Raw genomic sequence first — 18056 nt, 5'->3', positions numbered from 1 at the left:
ACTGTGTAGCATGTCTTAAAATTGACTGGATGCTTCTGCCACCTCACCTGTGCACTGGGGTCCAGAGTCATTTCTCTCAAGGCTCAAAGACTTGTTCATAGCTTTGGAATTGTGTTTGCCCACCCAGAAAGAGGAAGCTGAGGACATGGGTTAACCAATTTATTTATATTACCCTTCCCTTAGTCCTAAGTGCTAACCAAGCTCTTTCTCTCATGTTCCAATATTGAAATTCTTTCTACTCCTTATCCTACATGATTTACACACAACACCACATGAAGAGGAAGGGAGAGAAAGTTATTTGTTAGAGTTAGGATTTTTCATTCCCTAAGAAAACTAAGATCAATGTCATATGTCTCTCCTGTGGTTATGAGTTCCTGGAGGCCCAAGATTATATTCTATTCACTGTGGCATTACCCACGTTTTTTAGCATAGTTCCATGAACATGGAGGTTCCTCAGTAAATATATATTGACATAAATGGAATTTTTCTAGGTTCTAAATATAGTCAGGAAAGAGCTTTTGGTGGATGACCTGTAATCCTTTCCTTAGTGGTCCAGTGGACCAAAAAAATGGACATACAACCCAACAAAGTGTTTACACTGGAAGAAAAGGAAAGGTGCATAATATATATTCCCTCTGCAGCAGGCATTGGAATAGATGCTGTACAGATTTATTTTATCCTCACAAAAACCCATGGATATATATATTATCTCCATCTTCAGATGAGGAAATTTAGAGATAACAAGTCATTTGGTGTACATTATGGAGAGGTGGTTATGAGCATAGATTCTAGACCAACGGGGTTTTTCTGCAGGCTCACTTATTAGCTGTGTGACTTGGGGAAAGTTCCTTAATTTCTCTGATCTTTGTTGTTAAGTTTCCTCATCTGTAAAATGAGGACAATATTTGCTAAACAGATTGTAAAGCTCTTACAGGCAGTGCCTAACAGAGAGTTCAAAATATTAGCTTAAAAACACTCATCCATAATTAGGACTCTCTTTTACAAATATACGATATTTTTAAAGCTTTTTCAGTGCATCAGAAACATCTAGAGGATGGGGCGCCTGGGTGGCGCAGTCAGTTAAGCGTCCGACTTCAGTCAGGTCACGATCTCGCGGTCCATGAGTTCGAGCCCCGCGTCGGGCTCTGGGCTGATGGCTCAGAGCCTGGAGCCTGTTTCCGATTCTGTGTCTCCCTCTCTCTCTGCCCCTCCCCCGTTCATGCTCTGTCTCTCTCTGTCCCAAAAATAAATAAATGTTAAAAAAAAAAAAGAAAAGAAACATCTAGAGGTCATTTAAATAGCAGATACCAGGGTCACACTCCAATTAGTGTGACCAATTCATCTCAGTTTCCCTAAGACTTCCTTGGTTTTAGCACCAGAAGTCCTGCATCCTGGAAAACTCCTCAGTTCCAAGCAAATCAGGATGTTTGGTCACCCCAAACCTCATTCTTAGCAAATCAGAAACTGAGCTGGGGCCCAGGCATCCATCCATAGCTTGAACAAGGGCGAGACACTGATTGATATTAAAGAGGGATTTTAGTATAGTGGTTTATGTCATCGGACTTGGAGGCAGGTAGACCTGGGTCTGAATTCCCTCTTGGCACTTCCAGGAAATGTTACTTTGGGTGTGTTGGTAGGTTCCTGGAAAGCTGACTCTGAAATGGAGAGTAGCATATGCAAAGTTCATTAGGGAGTGCTTTGGGGATCAACCCTTGTGGAAAGAAAGAGAAGGATGAAGGATTAGGCAGAGAGAAATGATGGGATACAATGAAGTTTCTCAATGAAGCCCTCCACTAACAGGCAGCTCTGGAGCTAGGAGGGTCCTTCAGAGCTGTCTCGAGATGAAGTGAGGGGGCTGGGACTCTCTGCCTTCAAGTCAACAAGTCCAAGTGCCACCAGCCCTAGCAACTCTCCTCCAGGATGCTGACAGCTGAGTGCTGTCTACTAACCACATTTCTTGTAGCTCTGACAATAAATCTTTCAGTCCTGAGGGAGCCTCCAGGTGTCACATCATAGTATCCACTACAGGGTGAATAAGCCACTCTGAGCCTCTGTTTCTCCATCCATAAAACAGGACTGATGATAATAAGGTCACCTACCTCAGAGAGTTGTTGAGGGCTAATGAACTACTACACAGTGGGGTAGAGTTTGGGATGGAGATGGGAGCTGCTTCAGGAAGGCCTTCTTATAGAAACTATGACCTGATCTTTGTTATTAGGCGGGACAATGTTCAAAGTTTCATTGTGGGTTGTGTTACTGGGTTGGATATTAAACAAAAGTGTAATGTAGGGGAACAATTGAATCTATTCAACAATTGTTTGACAAGCACCTGTTGACAAAGAGGGTAGAGCCTGAATGAAGCTTGAAGAGGAAACATAGTTTTTGCCCTGGAAGATCCTACAAAATAGCGGGATAGATAAGGCTTAGATATGGGATTCCATGGAAGATTAAAAATGTATTTACTAGTAGCAATGCAGTGCCAAAATAAAACAAGTGAAATGAAAGATACTCTTGGCACTGGAATATGGTGAGTTTTGGATATCCATTTCTAAAATTACCTCCAATGGGAGACTTCATATCCATCAAAATGTGGACTTAGATGCTGCTAGAGAGGATGTAACAGAACTGTCACATTTTAACACATTAATTTACTGTAATATTTTGTATGGGGGGGAGTTTTACATCAAGAGCCTCAAAAACATTCATGATCTTTGATCCAAAATCCTTCCTTTGAAACTTTAATCCAAAATAATTTGAAATAACAAAAACCCTTACACTGAAAGACGTTCTTTGTAGTACAGTCCATAAGAGAGAAGACTTGAAGACTCCTCAAACATTTGGTGACAGGGAAGCAGTTATTTAAAATTAGAATTCAACTTTCTTGGGAAGGGATGGTTATATTTGGAATCCATTTTCCAGATGGAGGAAGTTGACGCCAAGAGTCAGTCATGTACTTGTTCCAACAGGTGGAGACGAATGGGACTAAATCTCCTTAATTCTTGGTCAAGAATGCTATTTTTCTCTTGAACTACCATCTTGTTTCTAAACTTGCTCTCCTAGAGTGAAATGCCAGCTGTCAGTGTTGCACTATGAGGCCAGCTTAAAATGACTCAAAGTATGTCACTGAGCTTATACAGTTAATGATTGATCGATTGGTTGATTGACTGATTTTCTATTGCTCAAACAGGTGAATCTTAGGGGAAAAAAACTTATTTGTACTAAAACATACCTTGAACTCGCTCATTGTAAACATACTCAGGTTGTGGTTAAGTGTGATGTATTGCAAATATTTTAAATTTTCTGTATATTGTAATGTTTTGACATATCTCAAAAACCTTTCTGCTAGCCATTTCTTAGAGACAACAAAGGGTCCAGCCTGGACTGTGCCTGCACGAGGCAAACTAACCAATCCAGAGTTGGACCTTCTCTGTCTGGCCTGTGTACCCCAGGAGGCAATATCCCTCTGCCTTAATTATCTCAGCGCCAGGTACCAGGCAACTAGCGACCATCCCTATGGCTCAAAGCCCACTGAAATTATTTAAAGTAGCCAATCCTAAGCTATTTACTGCACCCTGCCTTGCCTTTCCCTTGTGGAAACCCCAATAAAGTCCATGTCCTAAAGACTCCCCTAGCTCCTGTCTTTTGCCCCCAACCACTCTGGTGTCTTTCCCATGTGGCCCTCCGAGGTGGGCTGAGCCTCTTGTCTAGGACATGTGAGGGTGATAGACTTATTTTTTCCTGCTTTTCCTCTCCTCTGACTCCTCTTGTGGTCGAGCCTGACTGACCGTCTCATAAAGAATACAAAACTCATGACCTCTCAGTAAAACATCTTGGAATTAGACCTCAGAAGAAATAGATGAAAAGCTCAGTTGTTTGCCAAATTGTATTAGCACTTCCTCTGAGCACTTTGTCAGTGCATCACCCCTGTCATATTCCATTTAAAAATAGATTAAAATACAAGATAGTGTGTGAGTCACAGAAGCTATTGACCAACGCAGCCACTCTGGCTGCCCAGAGCTGAGGTGCATTGGCTGGTTCTGTTAGAAGTGACAGAAAACCTGATAGAAATGGGTTTTTATTTTTTAAATCATCGTGGTTTAAAAAAAAAATGTTTATTTATTTATTTTGAGGCGGGGTGGGGGGGAAGGGGAGAAAGAAAGAAGGAGAGAGAGAATCTCAAGCAGACTCCACACTGACAGCACAGAGTCTGTCACAGATCTCCATCCCAGGAAGAGATCATGCCCTGAGCCAAAATGGAGTCTGACCCTTAACTGACTGAGGACCCAGGTGCCCCTAAATGTGTGTGTGTGTGTGTGTGTGTGTGTGTGTGTGTGTTTAGGAAAAAGGAACATAATAGCTGACTTAGGCTGAAAAGTCCAAGGTTAAGCTTTCTTCTGGAATGCTTGGATTTGGGGCTCTAATGATATCACTGGGACTCGGTATCAGTCCATCTCTTGGCTCTGCCTTTCTCTGTGTGGATGTCTGTCTCAGCTGCGTGTGACAGCACCAGCTCCAAACCTCAAAGTCGCTTCAGGTTTTACTGGGTAAGAATAGGAGTCAAATTCCTATTCCAAAGTCCAGAGGAAATCCATCATTAGCCTTGATTGGGTCACATGACTACTGCAAACCAATCACATGGAAATGCAGTGGACTGATGGGCCTGCCCTGAGTCACATGACCACCCCTGGAGTAAGTAGTATGGAGGGAGGTCCATGGAGCTCTGGGCTGGTTTCATAGGAGCCACAGTTGGTGAAGAGTGGAAGAGGATGACTTTAAAGAGGAAACCGGGTCACACTTACTAGATAGAGTGAGTGAATGCCAGGCAGCAAAATCAACAGATGTCTACTACAGTTGGACTGTTGTCATTTTATTCTAGCTCTGCTGGGGAAAAGCCAGTGAGAACAAATTCAGCAAATCACAGACTTGCACTGAAGAGAAGAAACACAAGAATCTAAGAAGCTCAGTCTTTTTTCTCTAAATAGAACATAGTTTACACTATCGAAGACAGATGCTTGTTTATTCTATGCTGAGAGCTCTCCAGCCAAGAGGATTCCAAATATCCTTCCATCTGCAGATCATTCCAGGGCTTTGCAATTTTTACTATTTAACGAGAAAAATTGGGGGAGGGGCACTTTAAAATAAAATAGTATGTTCGGAGGAAAGCTGAAGGGCTACATTATTTCACAATTCTGGAATTCAAAGCAATAAAAAGTAAACACTGTTACAGGCTCAAAGGAGAATACTTTCATCTATGAAACAATTTTATTTGGTTATTTGGGCATTTTCAGAGACTTTCCCTATAGCTGTATTATAAAATAACTCCTGTGTTTTCATTATATACAGTCCTGTTTGGCCTTGTGAAACAAGAAATTAGGTGCTGTAGTTAGTTTATGTATAATGGGGCTTTCTATCATTTGTAAATGATAGAAAAATGACAAGAAAAAGAGGGACTACACCTGCCCTTTGGTGTAGTATTAATTCACATCCCTTTTAGAAATATAATTTTGGAAGCAATTATCATTAAAATTTCTTACAACTTTTAAATTTGAGATAATTGAACTGAACGCGTGTTTACTCACATTGCCCATACTGGTTCATGGGTTTCAAAAGTAGAATAAGTTTTTGGAACTGCTCCCTGATGAACATTTGAAGATGATTTTTGATCTCTGGAAAAGCATTTGTTCCCAACATAGGTGAAATCAATTCCCTTGTAAGTTGAGTGTGATGACAATTTAAAGAAACTATTCTTCATAAGTTGAAAAGAACACTTCTTTATCTTACTAACTAAGCCTGAGAGTATGGTGGATTCTCGTCTAGATGAGATAGTACTTAGGAGCTGCAAACTCACAACAAATGGGGGAGTACTCCTACCATGGATAATATCAATTTTTGAGTTCCATTGTTCCACTTTGGTTACAGAGTAGCCTCGGTTATCATTTATGGAACTCCACACCCCCATGCTTTGTTGTGGTCCAAAACATCTTCTAGTGGGCTACATTCTTTGGAGGAACAAAATATGTGCAGAAAGTGTGCCAGTCTGGGAAGGATGCTGAGTAGACAACTGCTTGCAGTGTAATTGAAGGGATCTTGCATAGAAATTAAGGTCCCACAGAAATAGCCTATAAGAGGCACTCAAATATTTGTTCAAGGAAGGAAAAAAATAAGTGAGGGAATCAGTGTAAAGTCATCTTGCAGACAGAATTAGAAAAGCATCTTGTAGACATTCTTTTTAATTTACCTCCCTCACTCCTAGCTCGGTCTACTTCAGCAATGCTACAGGAGTCACAATGTCATTAAAAAATACCATACCGGAACTCAGAGAAGAATGTGTTTACTCAACTTCCCAGAGATAAAAAATAACTGAATGGTGATAGATTTTTCAAAAATAGGTGAAATCAGCTCTTTGAATACTGAAGAGTAAAGCATAATTATCTTTGTTACACCATGCTGGTGGAATATCTGACTTGTGGAGGAACCTACCACAACTTTGCCTAAGTAATCGATGCTCCCAAACATGTTAGTCACTGAGGGCCCCTGGATTGTATTGCTTCAGGGACCACATCCATTGAGACTTCCCTGTGCTGGCACCCTAGAGTTTGTAACCCAGCACTCCTGTAGTTACTCTACTCAACATCTGGTGTTGAATTTGTTGCTTGTCCAAAGACTCAGTTCGTTAAGTGTTTGGTCTAATTTTTTTTCAGATCTTGAACTCATATTAATTCAGTAGGTTTGCAGAAAGTGTTTATGTAAATTAGTGCATATTTTTAATGTCTCCCTATTTTTCTGGTTTGTGGGGCTGTAACTCAGGAAGAAGAGGACTCCCGGGAAGAACCTAAATGTCTCGAGTCGGAACAGAAGATGGCATCAGGTAGAGTACATTCAGTGCGACGCCTCCTTTTCTGGGCTGCTGTTGCTGACAGCAGGGCTTGCAGCATCCAAAAGCTTTGCATGTTGCCAGAGAAAGTCTGTGTGACTTTCCAAATGATTGGAAACATGACTAGAAATGTCACTTGTGATGTATTCCAGGCACGATATCTAGACAATCTGGTCATCATGCCGAAACTAGCTGCTTCTCTTCTTTGTTTTACTGATTCCAGTTCTTGATGAACAAATACTTGCAATGAAGTAAATGATGATAATGATGAAGAAATTTCAAATTTGGGAATACTAAAATAAGTAGTGTAGCTGTTCACTGAAGTTTTTATGATTACCTTGGGAAATGATACTTAGTTGCATTTGCTGGGTTTCTTTTTATGTTAGTGCATAGTGAAATACGCTGCTTTGCTAAGACTATTTACCCCATAATAGGACTCCCTATGAGATACTATGGAAAGAAACAGTGATGAGTAAATTCATAAGTTAGTTTCTGACTGTGATCAGTAAGGATAATGATGCTCATAAAAACAAACATTAGTTGAATGGACCTAACAATAATGAAAGCTAAGTCTCTGCTTCTGTATTCAAATGGATTTTAGCTTGGTGTTTTAGATGTTTAGGGGTTAGAAGAGGGATCCAGATGTGTTTGCTGCGGGCAGAGGCTCGTGTTCTTACATTTTAATGGAAATCAGAGAGCAGGATTGAGAAAATGGAAATGGTAATGAAAAAAATGCAAAGTGGGGGGAGAGGTGGCACCCTGCTCTGATATAGATGGAGGAAAGAGATTTAACAATTAAGCATCTCCACCATCTCCCTCTATACCCCTCCCAAGTGTCTATCCTCAACAATAACAAACATTGCTTTATATTGGTGCCTCTCCCTAGGACACTCTCCCCTTGCAGATCCTTGCTTCGCTGCCTCCTTCTCATCATTCAGGTATCCACTGAAATGTCTACTCCCTGAGGCCACTTTGTCATTCCTTCCTACCACTCCTCATGTCATTGCCCATTTTTATTTGTTTCATAACTCTTATGACAATCTAAAATTATCTTTCTATGGATTGGTTTGGTTACTTATTGTTCCCTAGAGAGTAGTAACCTTGCCTGTCTTATTTAACAGTATCTTAGCACCTTGGACAGTGGCTGGAACCTGGTAGTCATTCAGTAAATTCTTACTTGAGTCCTTTGTGTCCACTATATGCAAAGTATTTTCTTTCTCTGTATAATGGAGATATAGGTAGGGTGGGTTTGATGTGAGCCAACTCTGTAGCTACTTTAGATGTAGACCCTTTAGATTGGGCTATAAAGGAGCATAAGACATGACACATGCCTTCAAGAAAACAAAAGTCTAAGGCATAGATGTGTTTGGAACACAAGAAATAATGTGAAAAGACTGATACAACCAAAGCCCTCTGGTTACATTGAGGAAGTAGAATCTAAGAAGCTTCTTTGAGTTGATGATGCTTGTAAGGAGTTTTGGAGTTTGAAAGTAGCGGTATAGAGTGGGCAGAGTTGGAGCTTGTGTATCATACCCATGAAAATTGTTCTGAATGCTACTTTTGCACACTCACTCTTGATTTTCAGTTCCTCAGCTAGAGAAGGCTGGGATAATGGCCATTGCTGGGTCAATGCAAATTTGGCCAAGAGATTTTGAGTTTCCTGGTTGCTGTTATAAATGGTATCACTTGCTCTCTTGGTATAGTGCCCACTAGATTTTGAAGGCATTTGTTCACATCCAAAGACTTGACTACCTCACATGTTGTGAAGGCACAACTACTCACTAAAGCTTTTCTAAGACATGAGTTGACTCCAACACATCCCACATGACACCTCTGAGTGAGAAATCAGGGATCCCATTCTCAAACAGTCTGCTAGCATTCTTCAATCTTTAAGTCCTTCGAGTGTGTTACTAGAAATGTATATAGTGGTAAAGATTTTCCTCCAGAAATACATTTGGAGTCAGAGACCCCAATGAACATAATTCTGCAGAAAAAGAGGGACACAGTTTAGTTAGAAATCTATAATCCACATTTCTTTGTGATTGAATTGTATGGCTTTAGAATTTGGATTGTGAGTAAATATTCATCTGTTTTCTTAAAAAACACCAAATAATGCTATTCTCTAAGTAGAAATTTTTAGAAGAAAATGCAAAAATTTCTCACTGCTTCTAAAAAGTTCTTGGGTTCACCAACTTTGGGACTTACTACAGAGCCCCTTTCGTTTATTCAGGATTTACTCCCCAAAGTGCATCTCTACACTGTGGCACTAGTGTACTTTGCCTCTAGTTTTTGTCCATTAGTTCAGATACACTGTGTTTATTAACCATTCTTTGAAATCATATTATGTGTAAGTTGTGTCTGCCAGGTTATTTGAAAAGTATGAACATAAAATACAATAACTAAGAAATGTTTATTGGATGCCTACTATGTGCTAGACATTGTGCTAGGAATAATGCCATATTTAGAGTGGTAACTAGGACAGACATGACTCCATGTTTCATGGAGTTTGTGGGAAAATGAGAAATGCAGCCATTAAACAAATAAAAGGAAAATGTAAATTATGGAGAAATTGTACCCTTTAAAAAACAAGTAAAATGTAAATTCTAGAGAAAGCAGGGTTCTGTGGAAGTCTTGCCTTTAGAGCTTGTACTTAAATAATGTCTCTAAAACATGGACACAGAGGGCTAAGACAACAGGTCTGATACAGTGCATGCTAAAACACAGACAGGAGTGGGGGGATGAGGTGAGAGAAACTCAATTTGGCGGATCCAGGAAGTTATCCAAGGGATTGCAGCATACGAGTTGGGTCTTGAAGAATAGATATGAAATCCTTTTGTGAAGAAAGACACATTAGCCAGGATATTTATAAAGTGAAAACCAAATACTATATAATGAATCTAAGCAATACCTATTTGGCATTCAGCCTCTTTTTGTGGCCGCTGACCTAATCCTCAAGCATCAGTCACTTTATCCTGAGATCTATAATTTATACTTGCAGGGTCCACCCAGGGGCTAGAACAGGTTAATTGGGAGTGTGTTTAAACTTTACCATCATCATTACCTATCATTTGCTCTCTAATAATTCAGTGTCTGTGTATATTTGAGGGTTTTTTTTTTAAGTAAGTGACCTGCGTGTAATAGAACCCTAATGCCTACTCAGAATCAGGGAGCACTTCCCCTTGACTTTATGGATATATTAGCTGAGTGGATAGAGTGTCCATTTATAATAAGTCTCTTTTAATGTGATACACCATGAGTGGCTGTCAGCTGGTGCTTCATTTTAGCAAGACCAGTGCTAGGCATGTTCATCATCAGATAGATAAAATTTACCTTTACCTCAAGACTGCCCTTTCCAGGCCCTGCCCCTCCACAGTGGGGTTCCTTCCTCACTACCTTTGGTCCCCAGTTCTGCTACCATCAAAACAACATGCAGGGTTCCTGGGTGGCTCAGTGGTTTGAGCATCTTGTTTTTGGTCTCCTCTCAGGTCATGATCTCACCGTTCATGAGATTGAGCCCACATCAGGCTCTATGACCTGCTAGCATGGAGCCTGCCTGGGATTCTTTCTCTCCTCCTTCTCTCCCCTCCCTTGCTCATGTACACTCTCTCTCTCTCAAAATAAATAAATAAGCTTTAAAAGAAAATAACATGCAATCAGGCATGTGTACATTGGTACGTAATTAATTTACCTGATTATGTTGCCTCTTCTACAGCCTATTGGTATTTTATGGTGCAAATGTACCTATGGAATGAAAAAATTTGGTGGCTGTTAAAAGGACTTTAAACATTAGCAAACAGGTAAGAAGAGGAGTGCTTTCTGGTTACAGACACAATGTATGGTTAGTCACTTTCTTGACTTGAGTAAGGCCTTGAATCATTGGGATGCTCAGTGAAGACTCCATCAGACTGTGTGTTCCTTAAAACCAAGTTTTACGTCTGTGCACAAGTGAGGCTAGATCCTTTATGCAAAGGTGCAATTTTGGAGATATCTTGCATCATTCTCCTACAACATTCTGCTTATAACTGCACAGGGAAAAGGAAGAATGAGGTAATGGACCCATGAAAAATGGTGATATGAGTGGAGATATTGTGAAGGAAAGATTTCCATATGTAACAGTTCCTTTGAGGTGGCCATGGTGTTATGTGAAAAACAGAGAAAAACGATGAGACTTTACTAATTGTGACAAGAAGGACAACATAATTCCAAGCAGAATGATCTATATGTCAGCAAGGAGCTGACAATATGACCCTCTGAAGATAAGCCAGTTATTGGAAGTATCCAAGGACACGGGGAGGGTGTACATGTTCTCACCTGATTTGGTGCCTCATTTCTCGGCTGCTACATCACAGTTGGCAGACATTTTGGTCTCTATGGCTCACTTTGCCATCTGCTCCCAGATCTTTCCTTCTGTAGGTTTTCTTTCCCTTTCGCATTGCCATGAGAGGTGTTCTTTTCCCAGAACCTTCTGTGGTTGCTCTGACTTTTGGAGAAATTTTTTTATTTTATTTTATTTTTTATTTTTTAAAATTTACATCCAAATTAGTTAGCATATAGTAAAGCAATGAATGATTTCAGGAGTAGATTCCTTAATGCCCCTTACCCATTTAGCAACCCCCCCCCACACACACACAACCCCTCCAGTAACCCTCAGTTCTCCATATTTATGAGTCTCTTCTGTTTGGTCCCCTTCCCTGTTTTTATATTATTTTTGTTTCCCGTCCCTTATGTTCATCTGTTTTGTCTCTTAAAGTCCTCATATGAGTGAAGTCATATGATTTTTGTCTTTCTCTGACTGACTAATTTCATTTAGCATAATACCCTCCAGTTCCATCCATGTAGTTGCAAATGGCAAGATTTCATTCTTTCTGATTGCTGAGTAATACTCCATTGTATATATATACCACATCTTCTTTGTCCATTCATCTATTGATGGACATTTGGGCTCTTTCTATCCTTTGGCTATTGTTGATAGTGCTGCTATAAACATGGGGGTGCATGTGTCCCTTCGGAACAGCACACCTGTATCCCGTGGATAAATGCCTAGTAGTGCCATTGCTGGGTCATAGGGTAGTGCTATTTTCAGTTTTTTGAGGAACCTCCATGCTGTTTTACAGAGTTGCTGCACCAGCTTGCATTCCCATGGAGAAGTTTTGCCATGAGGCTTAATTTAATCTCTTTCTATTCCATGGAAGGGCCCTTGGAACAAGCCAAGCACTGCACATACACACAACAGCCTATAAAAGGCATCAATATTGAGCAAGATTAAAAGTGAGCATTACCTTTTCGGTACAGAGACTCAGGTTTACAAGCTGACATAAAGAAACTCCAGATCTTGCCCAAACTAATCTTATCTTAGCTAAATGATAGAAATTATGTAGTACCACTTTTCGGAGATTAGCACATCCTATCTTCATTTATTCATTCATTCCCTTGTGGACAGGGAGACAGATGAATGGGCAGCTATGCTTTCTTGAGAGAGTTTTTTTTTTTTTTTAATGAATTGCACCCTTTCTGGTGGCTATATTTCAAAAAGAAAGTAAAATGTGTTTTTAAAATGTTGGCTCTGTCTTGCCATTTTTCTTGCCCGTGCGTTGCTTTAAAAGCAGGCCAAATATTTTTGAATGCTAAAGCAACTTTCAAACGTGTTTAAAATTCAAGAACACTTTGCTGAATCCTTATCATCTTTTTGGTTGCACTCAGCTGGGGCTTTTGGGGGCCCCAAGATTGCAACACTTAGATCATAATGGGAGAATCTTGTAAGTCGAAGCTATTTTATGACAGTCAGAACATTTCATTGGAACACTCCTTTTGCTAAAGTTCACCTGCGGCTGAGTGGGGCCCGGCACGCTTTCAGAGTTGGCTGTCTGTATCATCTGCATTTTGTCAAGTTTTCATTTCCTGTGGTTTGTAGGTTTCTTGTGTGTGAAGTAAACCCCAAACGGTTAAAATTCTTCAACTAAAAATGAATGCAATAAGGAAGAAAAAATGTATGTATTTTTGTAACCTTTATGAGGAAGTGAGACCAGGGTTCCACTGAACAGCTGCTTAAGCGACATGATGTCGCCGTGTGTGTGTGTGTGTGTGTGTGTGTGTGTGTGTGCGTGTGTGAGGCTGGCCCCCTGTGGGAAGGCGACACTTCTGGCGGGGAGCCTTGGGAGGTGAGAAAATGACCTATTCTCTGGCAATTCAGACAAATAAAGTGTTTGGTCTTAACTTTCATGTCACAGTAGAACAGTCAAAATGAGCTTTCCACCCAGCCAACTGTATTTCAGTCACACCCCACTTTGTGCAAAAAAAGGTTATTTATTTTCCTTACCGATTTTTCCGAGGTGCGGGCCAAAGAATGAACAGAGGACTGTTCAGGTAAGGAAGTTAGAAAACAGAAGATGCTGTACACTTCCTTTGTCCTGGGTTTACTCTCTTTCCATCCCCTTGACCTTAGAACTGACAGTCTGAGGTCCTAGGAAGCCTTTTAATCACAGAAGATGCTGCTGGGGGCTGTAGATGACCCGATCCCTAAATTTCTATATGGGATGGTTGGATGTCTTGGTCTGCATGGCTTCTGTCCCTACCTCCTGTTAGGGCTCTGCTCTCAGCAAGCCTTTCCCTGACCACCCTGAGCAAAAAACTGTGATCTGTCCTTCAACTCTAACCTCTTTGCCCCATCTTGCTTGTCTGAAAGCCACTTACCACTCTGGCGCACCATGTCCTTTATTTACTCTTTGTGTGTCTTCCCCTTCTAGAATGAGCTCCATGAAGGCAGCAGTGTTTGAGCATTTTATAGGCCACTGTGTACATCATGAATGCCTACAACAGAGCCCTATGTATAGTGGGTGCTCAATAAATGTTTGTTGGACGAAGAGGGAATGCTTGCTCTTTTCTTTCAAACTTTCGCTGAAGCAATGAGCTCAGCCAGAATCTGAACGCTGAGTGCATTTTTCTGTTTGTTTTTTTTTTTTCCCCCAGCTCTCAACACAATGTCTGGAATATGAAAGAGCTCAAAATAAATGGTTGTTTGACTAAAGTGTGAGTGCATGCATGAATGATCAAGTCTGGCTTATAGTACAACTTTTAATATCAAAACTGTTTTTCAGCTGGGGCTCTAACAAACATGAAGAGAACCATGGGTGGGGGGTGGTGGTCAAAGATGAGGGAGACATGAGGCTTGCCTTCAAGGAGCTAAATGTCCTTCCTGTGCCTGAGTTTACCTTCTTTCCGTTCCCTTGCCTGTAGGACAGTCTGTGGGTTCTGGGAGGCCCTTTATTAGAGAAAATGCTGCTGGGTTGCAGATGTCCTCCAGCCAAGTCCTGATCCCTACACTCCTGTGTGGGACCTAGATACCATGCTTTTGTTTTAGCCTAAGGAGTCCCACTATTTTGTCTCTACTTCAAATACTAGTTGACTGAATGTTCACTGTCATATAAATTCTTCCCAAGAAGTGATGGTCTATCAGAGGAATAAGCACCTGCAGAAGTGATATAATCCCTAATCCAAAAACGAAAACACCACTGGATGGGGAGGCCATGTTTGGGCTCTAATAGATATTCGTAAGGAGGAAGATGTTTCTAGAATTTATTCACAGGCCCTGCATTATCAGTGTAAGTAGGAGAAAGACATGGGGTGGGGGGAGAGTGCAGCTAGATTTTCTTTGCCGTTAAATCAATTGGCCTTGCCCTCGAATCCAAGAAGATGCTTCTCTGGTGGGCGGTGGTGGGGAGGGAGTGGGGATGATTCTTGTCTTTGGCAACACAAGGCAGTAATGGTTTTCCTTCACGCAGGAAAGGACACTTCCTGGCCTGCCTGTTAGAGATGTACCACTCTGCTCCTAGCTCAATATTATTTTGCATCGAGAACGTGTCAGACTTAAGAAATCCGGTTTCTGAGTTCTCAGCGCTGTCCTAGGCAACAGCCAGTAAGCGATACTACCACCCACACCTCTGAAACCACAGCGTCCATCCTCCTCAGGGTCACCCAAGAGCAGTTTCTGGTTTTTCTCCCCTCTCCATGGGCAGAGAGCTAATCATTTCCAGATTTCTTTTATTCGGGAAATTAAATAGACCATTTATTGTCCATAAATGAGAAAACACAAACGTAAATAAAAGTGAGAGTTTGATTTAGGTCTCTGTGCTCAAGGCACCCTTGATTGGGGTGGTTGGCCTGGTTGACTGACCAGACACCTGTTTCTTGAAGAGGAGCTGAAATGCACCTGCAGAGGCAATGCCTGGTTTTGGTGTTGTGCCCACGCATCCCAGAAGACACCTTGGTAGCTTTATCAAGTACTAGTCCCCTCAGCACTTCTGGAGACACGAGGCTTTCCAGAAGTTTATCCAGGTCATAAAATGAATCAGTTACTAGGAATGAATTTTCAATGTGGCAATACTTGGAGCAGAATTGCCTAATTTGTGTGTGTGTGTGTGTGTGTGTGTGTGTGTGTGTGTGTCACAAGATGTTTCTATGCTATTTTACTTTCCTCTATTATTTCATTGTTTGTTTAAAATTTGTTATTGGGTGTTTGTAAGAATCCCTTAGAGCAGACAGGATTGTGAAGGCAACACTAATACACAAAAGCAGCAATGATGAAGCAGCACTTACAGGAAATACACGAGACCACAAAATGGTGGTCTTCCAGTGTTTCCATCCTGCAGGAACCTCTCTCCCCACTTCTACCGCTCATGTCCTGTCCCCAGACTAGAAAGCTGGGGCTTGTGTCACATGCTGCGTGTTTGGATGCCCAGCCCACTCTGTCCTTGGGGTGTCCCCTTCCTCCTGTTCTCAGGTTGCGGACAGTGGAAATCATCATGTAGAGGTTCCAGCTGGTCATTGTCACAAAGGCTCTTAGGTAGGAGAGAAAAGGTGAAGTTTTTAAATCTCAAAGATTGTTGTTGGTGGTAGTGTTCTTGTTGGTATTTACCCACGTTTCCCTGCAAACGTTTATTTATTTTTTTAATTTTTTTTATTTTTTCCAATATATGAAATTTATTGTCAAATTGGTTTCCATACGACACCCAGTGCTCATCCCAAAAGATGCCCTCTTCAATACCCATCACCTCCCCTTCCCTCCCTCCCACCCCTCATCAACCCTCAGTTCTCAGTTTTTAAGAGTCTCTTATGCTTTGGCTCTCTCCCACTCTAACCTCTTTTTTTTTTTTCTTCCCCTCCCCCATGAACTTCTGTTAAGTTTCCCAGGATCCACATAAGAGTGAAAACATATGGTATCTGTCTTTCTTTGTATGACTTATTTCACTTAGCATCACACTCTCCAGTTCCATCCACGTTACTACAAAGGGCCATATTTCATTCTTTCTCATTGCCACGTAGTACTCCATTGTGTATATAAACCACAATTTCTTTATCCATTCATCAGTTGATGGACATTTAGGCTCTTTCCATAATTTGGCTATTGTTGAGAGTGCTGCTATAAACATTGGGGTACAAGTGCCCCTATGCATCAGTACTCCTGTATCCCTTGGGTAAATTCCTAGCAGTGCTACTGCTGGGTCATAGGGTAGGTCTATTTTTAATTTTTTGAGGAAACTCCACACTGTTTTCCAGAGCGGCTGCACCAATTTGCATTCCCACCAACAGTGCAAGAGGGTTCCCGTTTCTCCACATCCTCTCCAGCATCTGTAGTTTCCTGATTTGTTCATTTTGGCCACTCTGACTGGCGTGAGGTGATATCTGAGTGTGGTTTTGATTTGTATTTCCCTGATAAGGAGCGACGTTGAGCATCTTTTCATGTGCCTGTTGGCCATCCGGATGTCTTCTTTAGAGAAGTGTCTATTCATGTTTTCTGCCCATTTCTTCACTGGGCTTATTTGTTTTTCGGGTGTGGAGTTTGGTGAGCTCTTTATAGATTTTGGATACTAGCCCTTTGTCCGATATGTCATTTGCAAATATCTTTTCCCATTCCGTTGGTTGCCTTTTAGTTTTGTTGGTTGTTTCCTTTGCTGTGCAGAAGCTTTTTATCTTCATAAGGTCCCAGTAATTCATTTTTGCTTTTAATTCCCTTGCCTTTGGGGATGTGTCGAGTAAGAGATTGCTACGGCTGAGGTCAGAGAGGTCTTTTCCTGCTTTCTCCTCTAGGGTCTTGATGGTTTCCTGTCTCATATTCTGGTCCTTTATCCATTTTGAATTTATTTTTGTGAATGGTGTGAGAAAGTGGTCTAGTTTCAACCTTCTGCATGTTGCTGTCCAGTTCTCCCAGCACCATTTGTTAAAGAGACTGTCTTTTTTCCATTGGATGTTCTTTCCTGCTTTGTCAAAGATGAGTTGGCCATACGTTTGTGGGTCTAGTTCTGGGGTTTCTATTCTATTCCATTGGTCTATGTGTCTGTTTTGGTGCCATCCCTGCAAACGTTTAAATGAAGTGGCTCTTTGGTCCTAGGGGGTCCCCTAAGGTGAGCGTCTTTATTTCCCTCACTCACTCAGCCGGGTTCAATTTGGCTTCATGACAGTCAGACCCCACCACCCACTTAAGTATTCCTGGTGGCTTAGCCACTCCTCCAGAATTTGTATATGGGAGGAGCACAGATCAAGCCACATGGTTGAAAAAATTTGTTCTAAAGTCATTTTTGTATGTCACTTCATTGAGAAAATGCCATCATCCAGATCCCGAGGGGGGATGGTGGCAGTGCAGGATTGCTGAAGCTGGGGGATGTGGCCACCGTGCCCCCACCTCCACTTCTGCAGACACGCCCCACTTCCAGGCCTGCAGGTGTCTGCCTCAGGGGTTCTGTTCCAGAACCTGCTCTGACCCCCCTCGGTAGCCCTCAAGCAAGTGCTGCTGCAGCCTAGTGAAGCAATACCTCTGCTCCCTGGCCCCTTGGGGAGGCCAGCTGTGGGGCACACGCCCTGCCCTGGTGCCCCAGAGTTGCCGCCGAGCGCCAAGCCCCCTGTCACCCACAGAAGTAGCTGGTGGCCCTTCCTCCCGGCTTCTCCTCCCACTGCCACCCCTGCTGTTGCCCTCACCTCCCACATACACGGCTTCTGGGGGCATCCATAACGAGACAGGGGCCCCTGGCACCGGCACCACGTTCAACACACCACAACGTACTCAAAAGAATCAGTGAGCCTAAGATCTCACAACCAAAACAAAACCAAAACAAAAAACAAACAAAAAAAATCTGAAAATATTTTTTTTAATGTAAATGCAAACTAGCTGCTTTGATTACTACCTCATTAA

General features: G+C 41.7%; 1 protein-coding gene across 1 annotated transcript in view; it reads left to right on the top strand.

Annotated features, from left to right (window-relative positions):
* The window catches only part of FAM107B (family with sequence similarity 107 member B), a 234179-nt gene that overhangs the window by 86825 nt on the left and 129298 nt on the right, over window positions 1-18056 (top strand). Inside the window, exon 2 of the mRNA XM_043563531.1 lies at window positions 6808-6868. Within this exon, the coding sequence (XP_043419466.1) occupies window positions 6808-6868 (61 nt within the window). The remainder of the gene's footprint in view (window positions 1-6807; window positions 6869-18056) is intronic.

The sequence above is a fragment of the Prionailurus bengalensis genome, chromosome B4, assembly GCF_016509475.1.
Source record: "Prionailurus bengalensis isolate Pbe53 chromosome B4, Fcat_Pben_1.1_paternal_pri, whole genome shotgun sequence".
NCBI lineage: Eukaryota > Metazoa > Chordata > Mammalia > Carnivora > Felidae > Prionailurus > Prionailurus bengalensis.
Note: the sequence above shows the minus strand (reverse complement) of the source record. Positions and strands in the feature narration are given on the sequence as shown.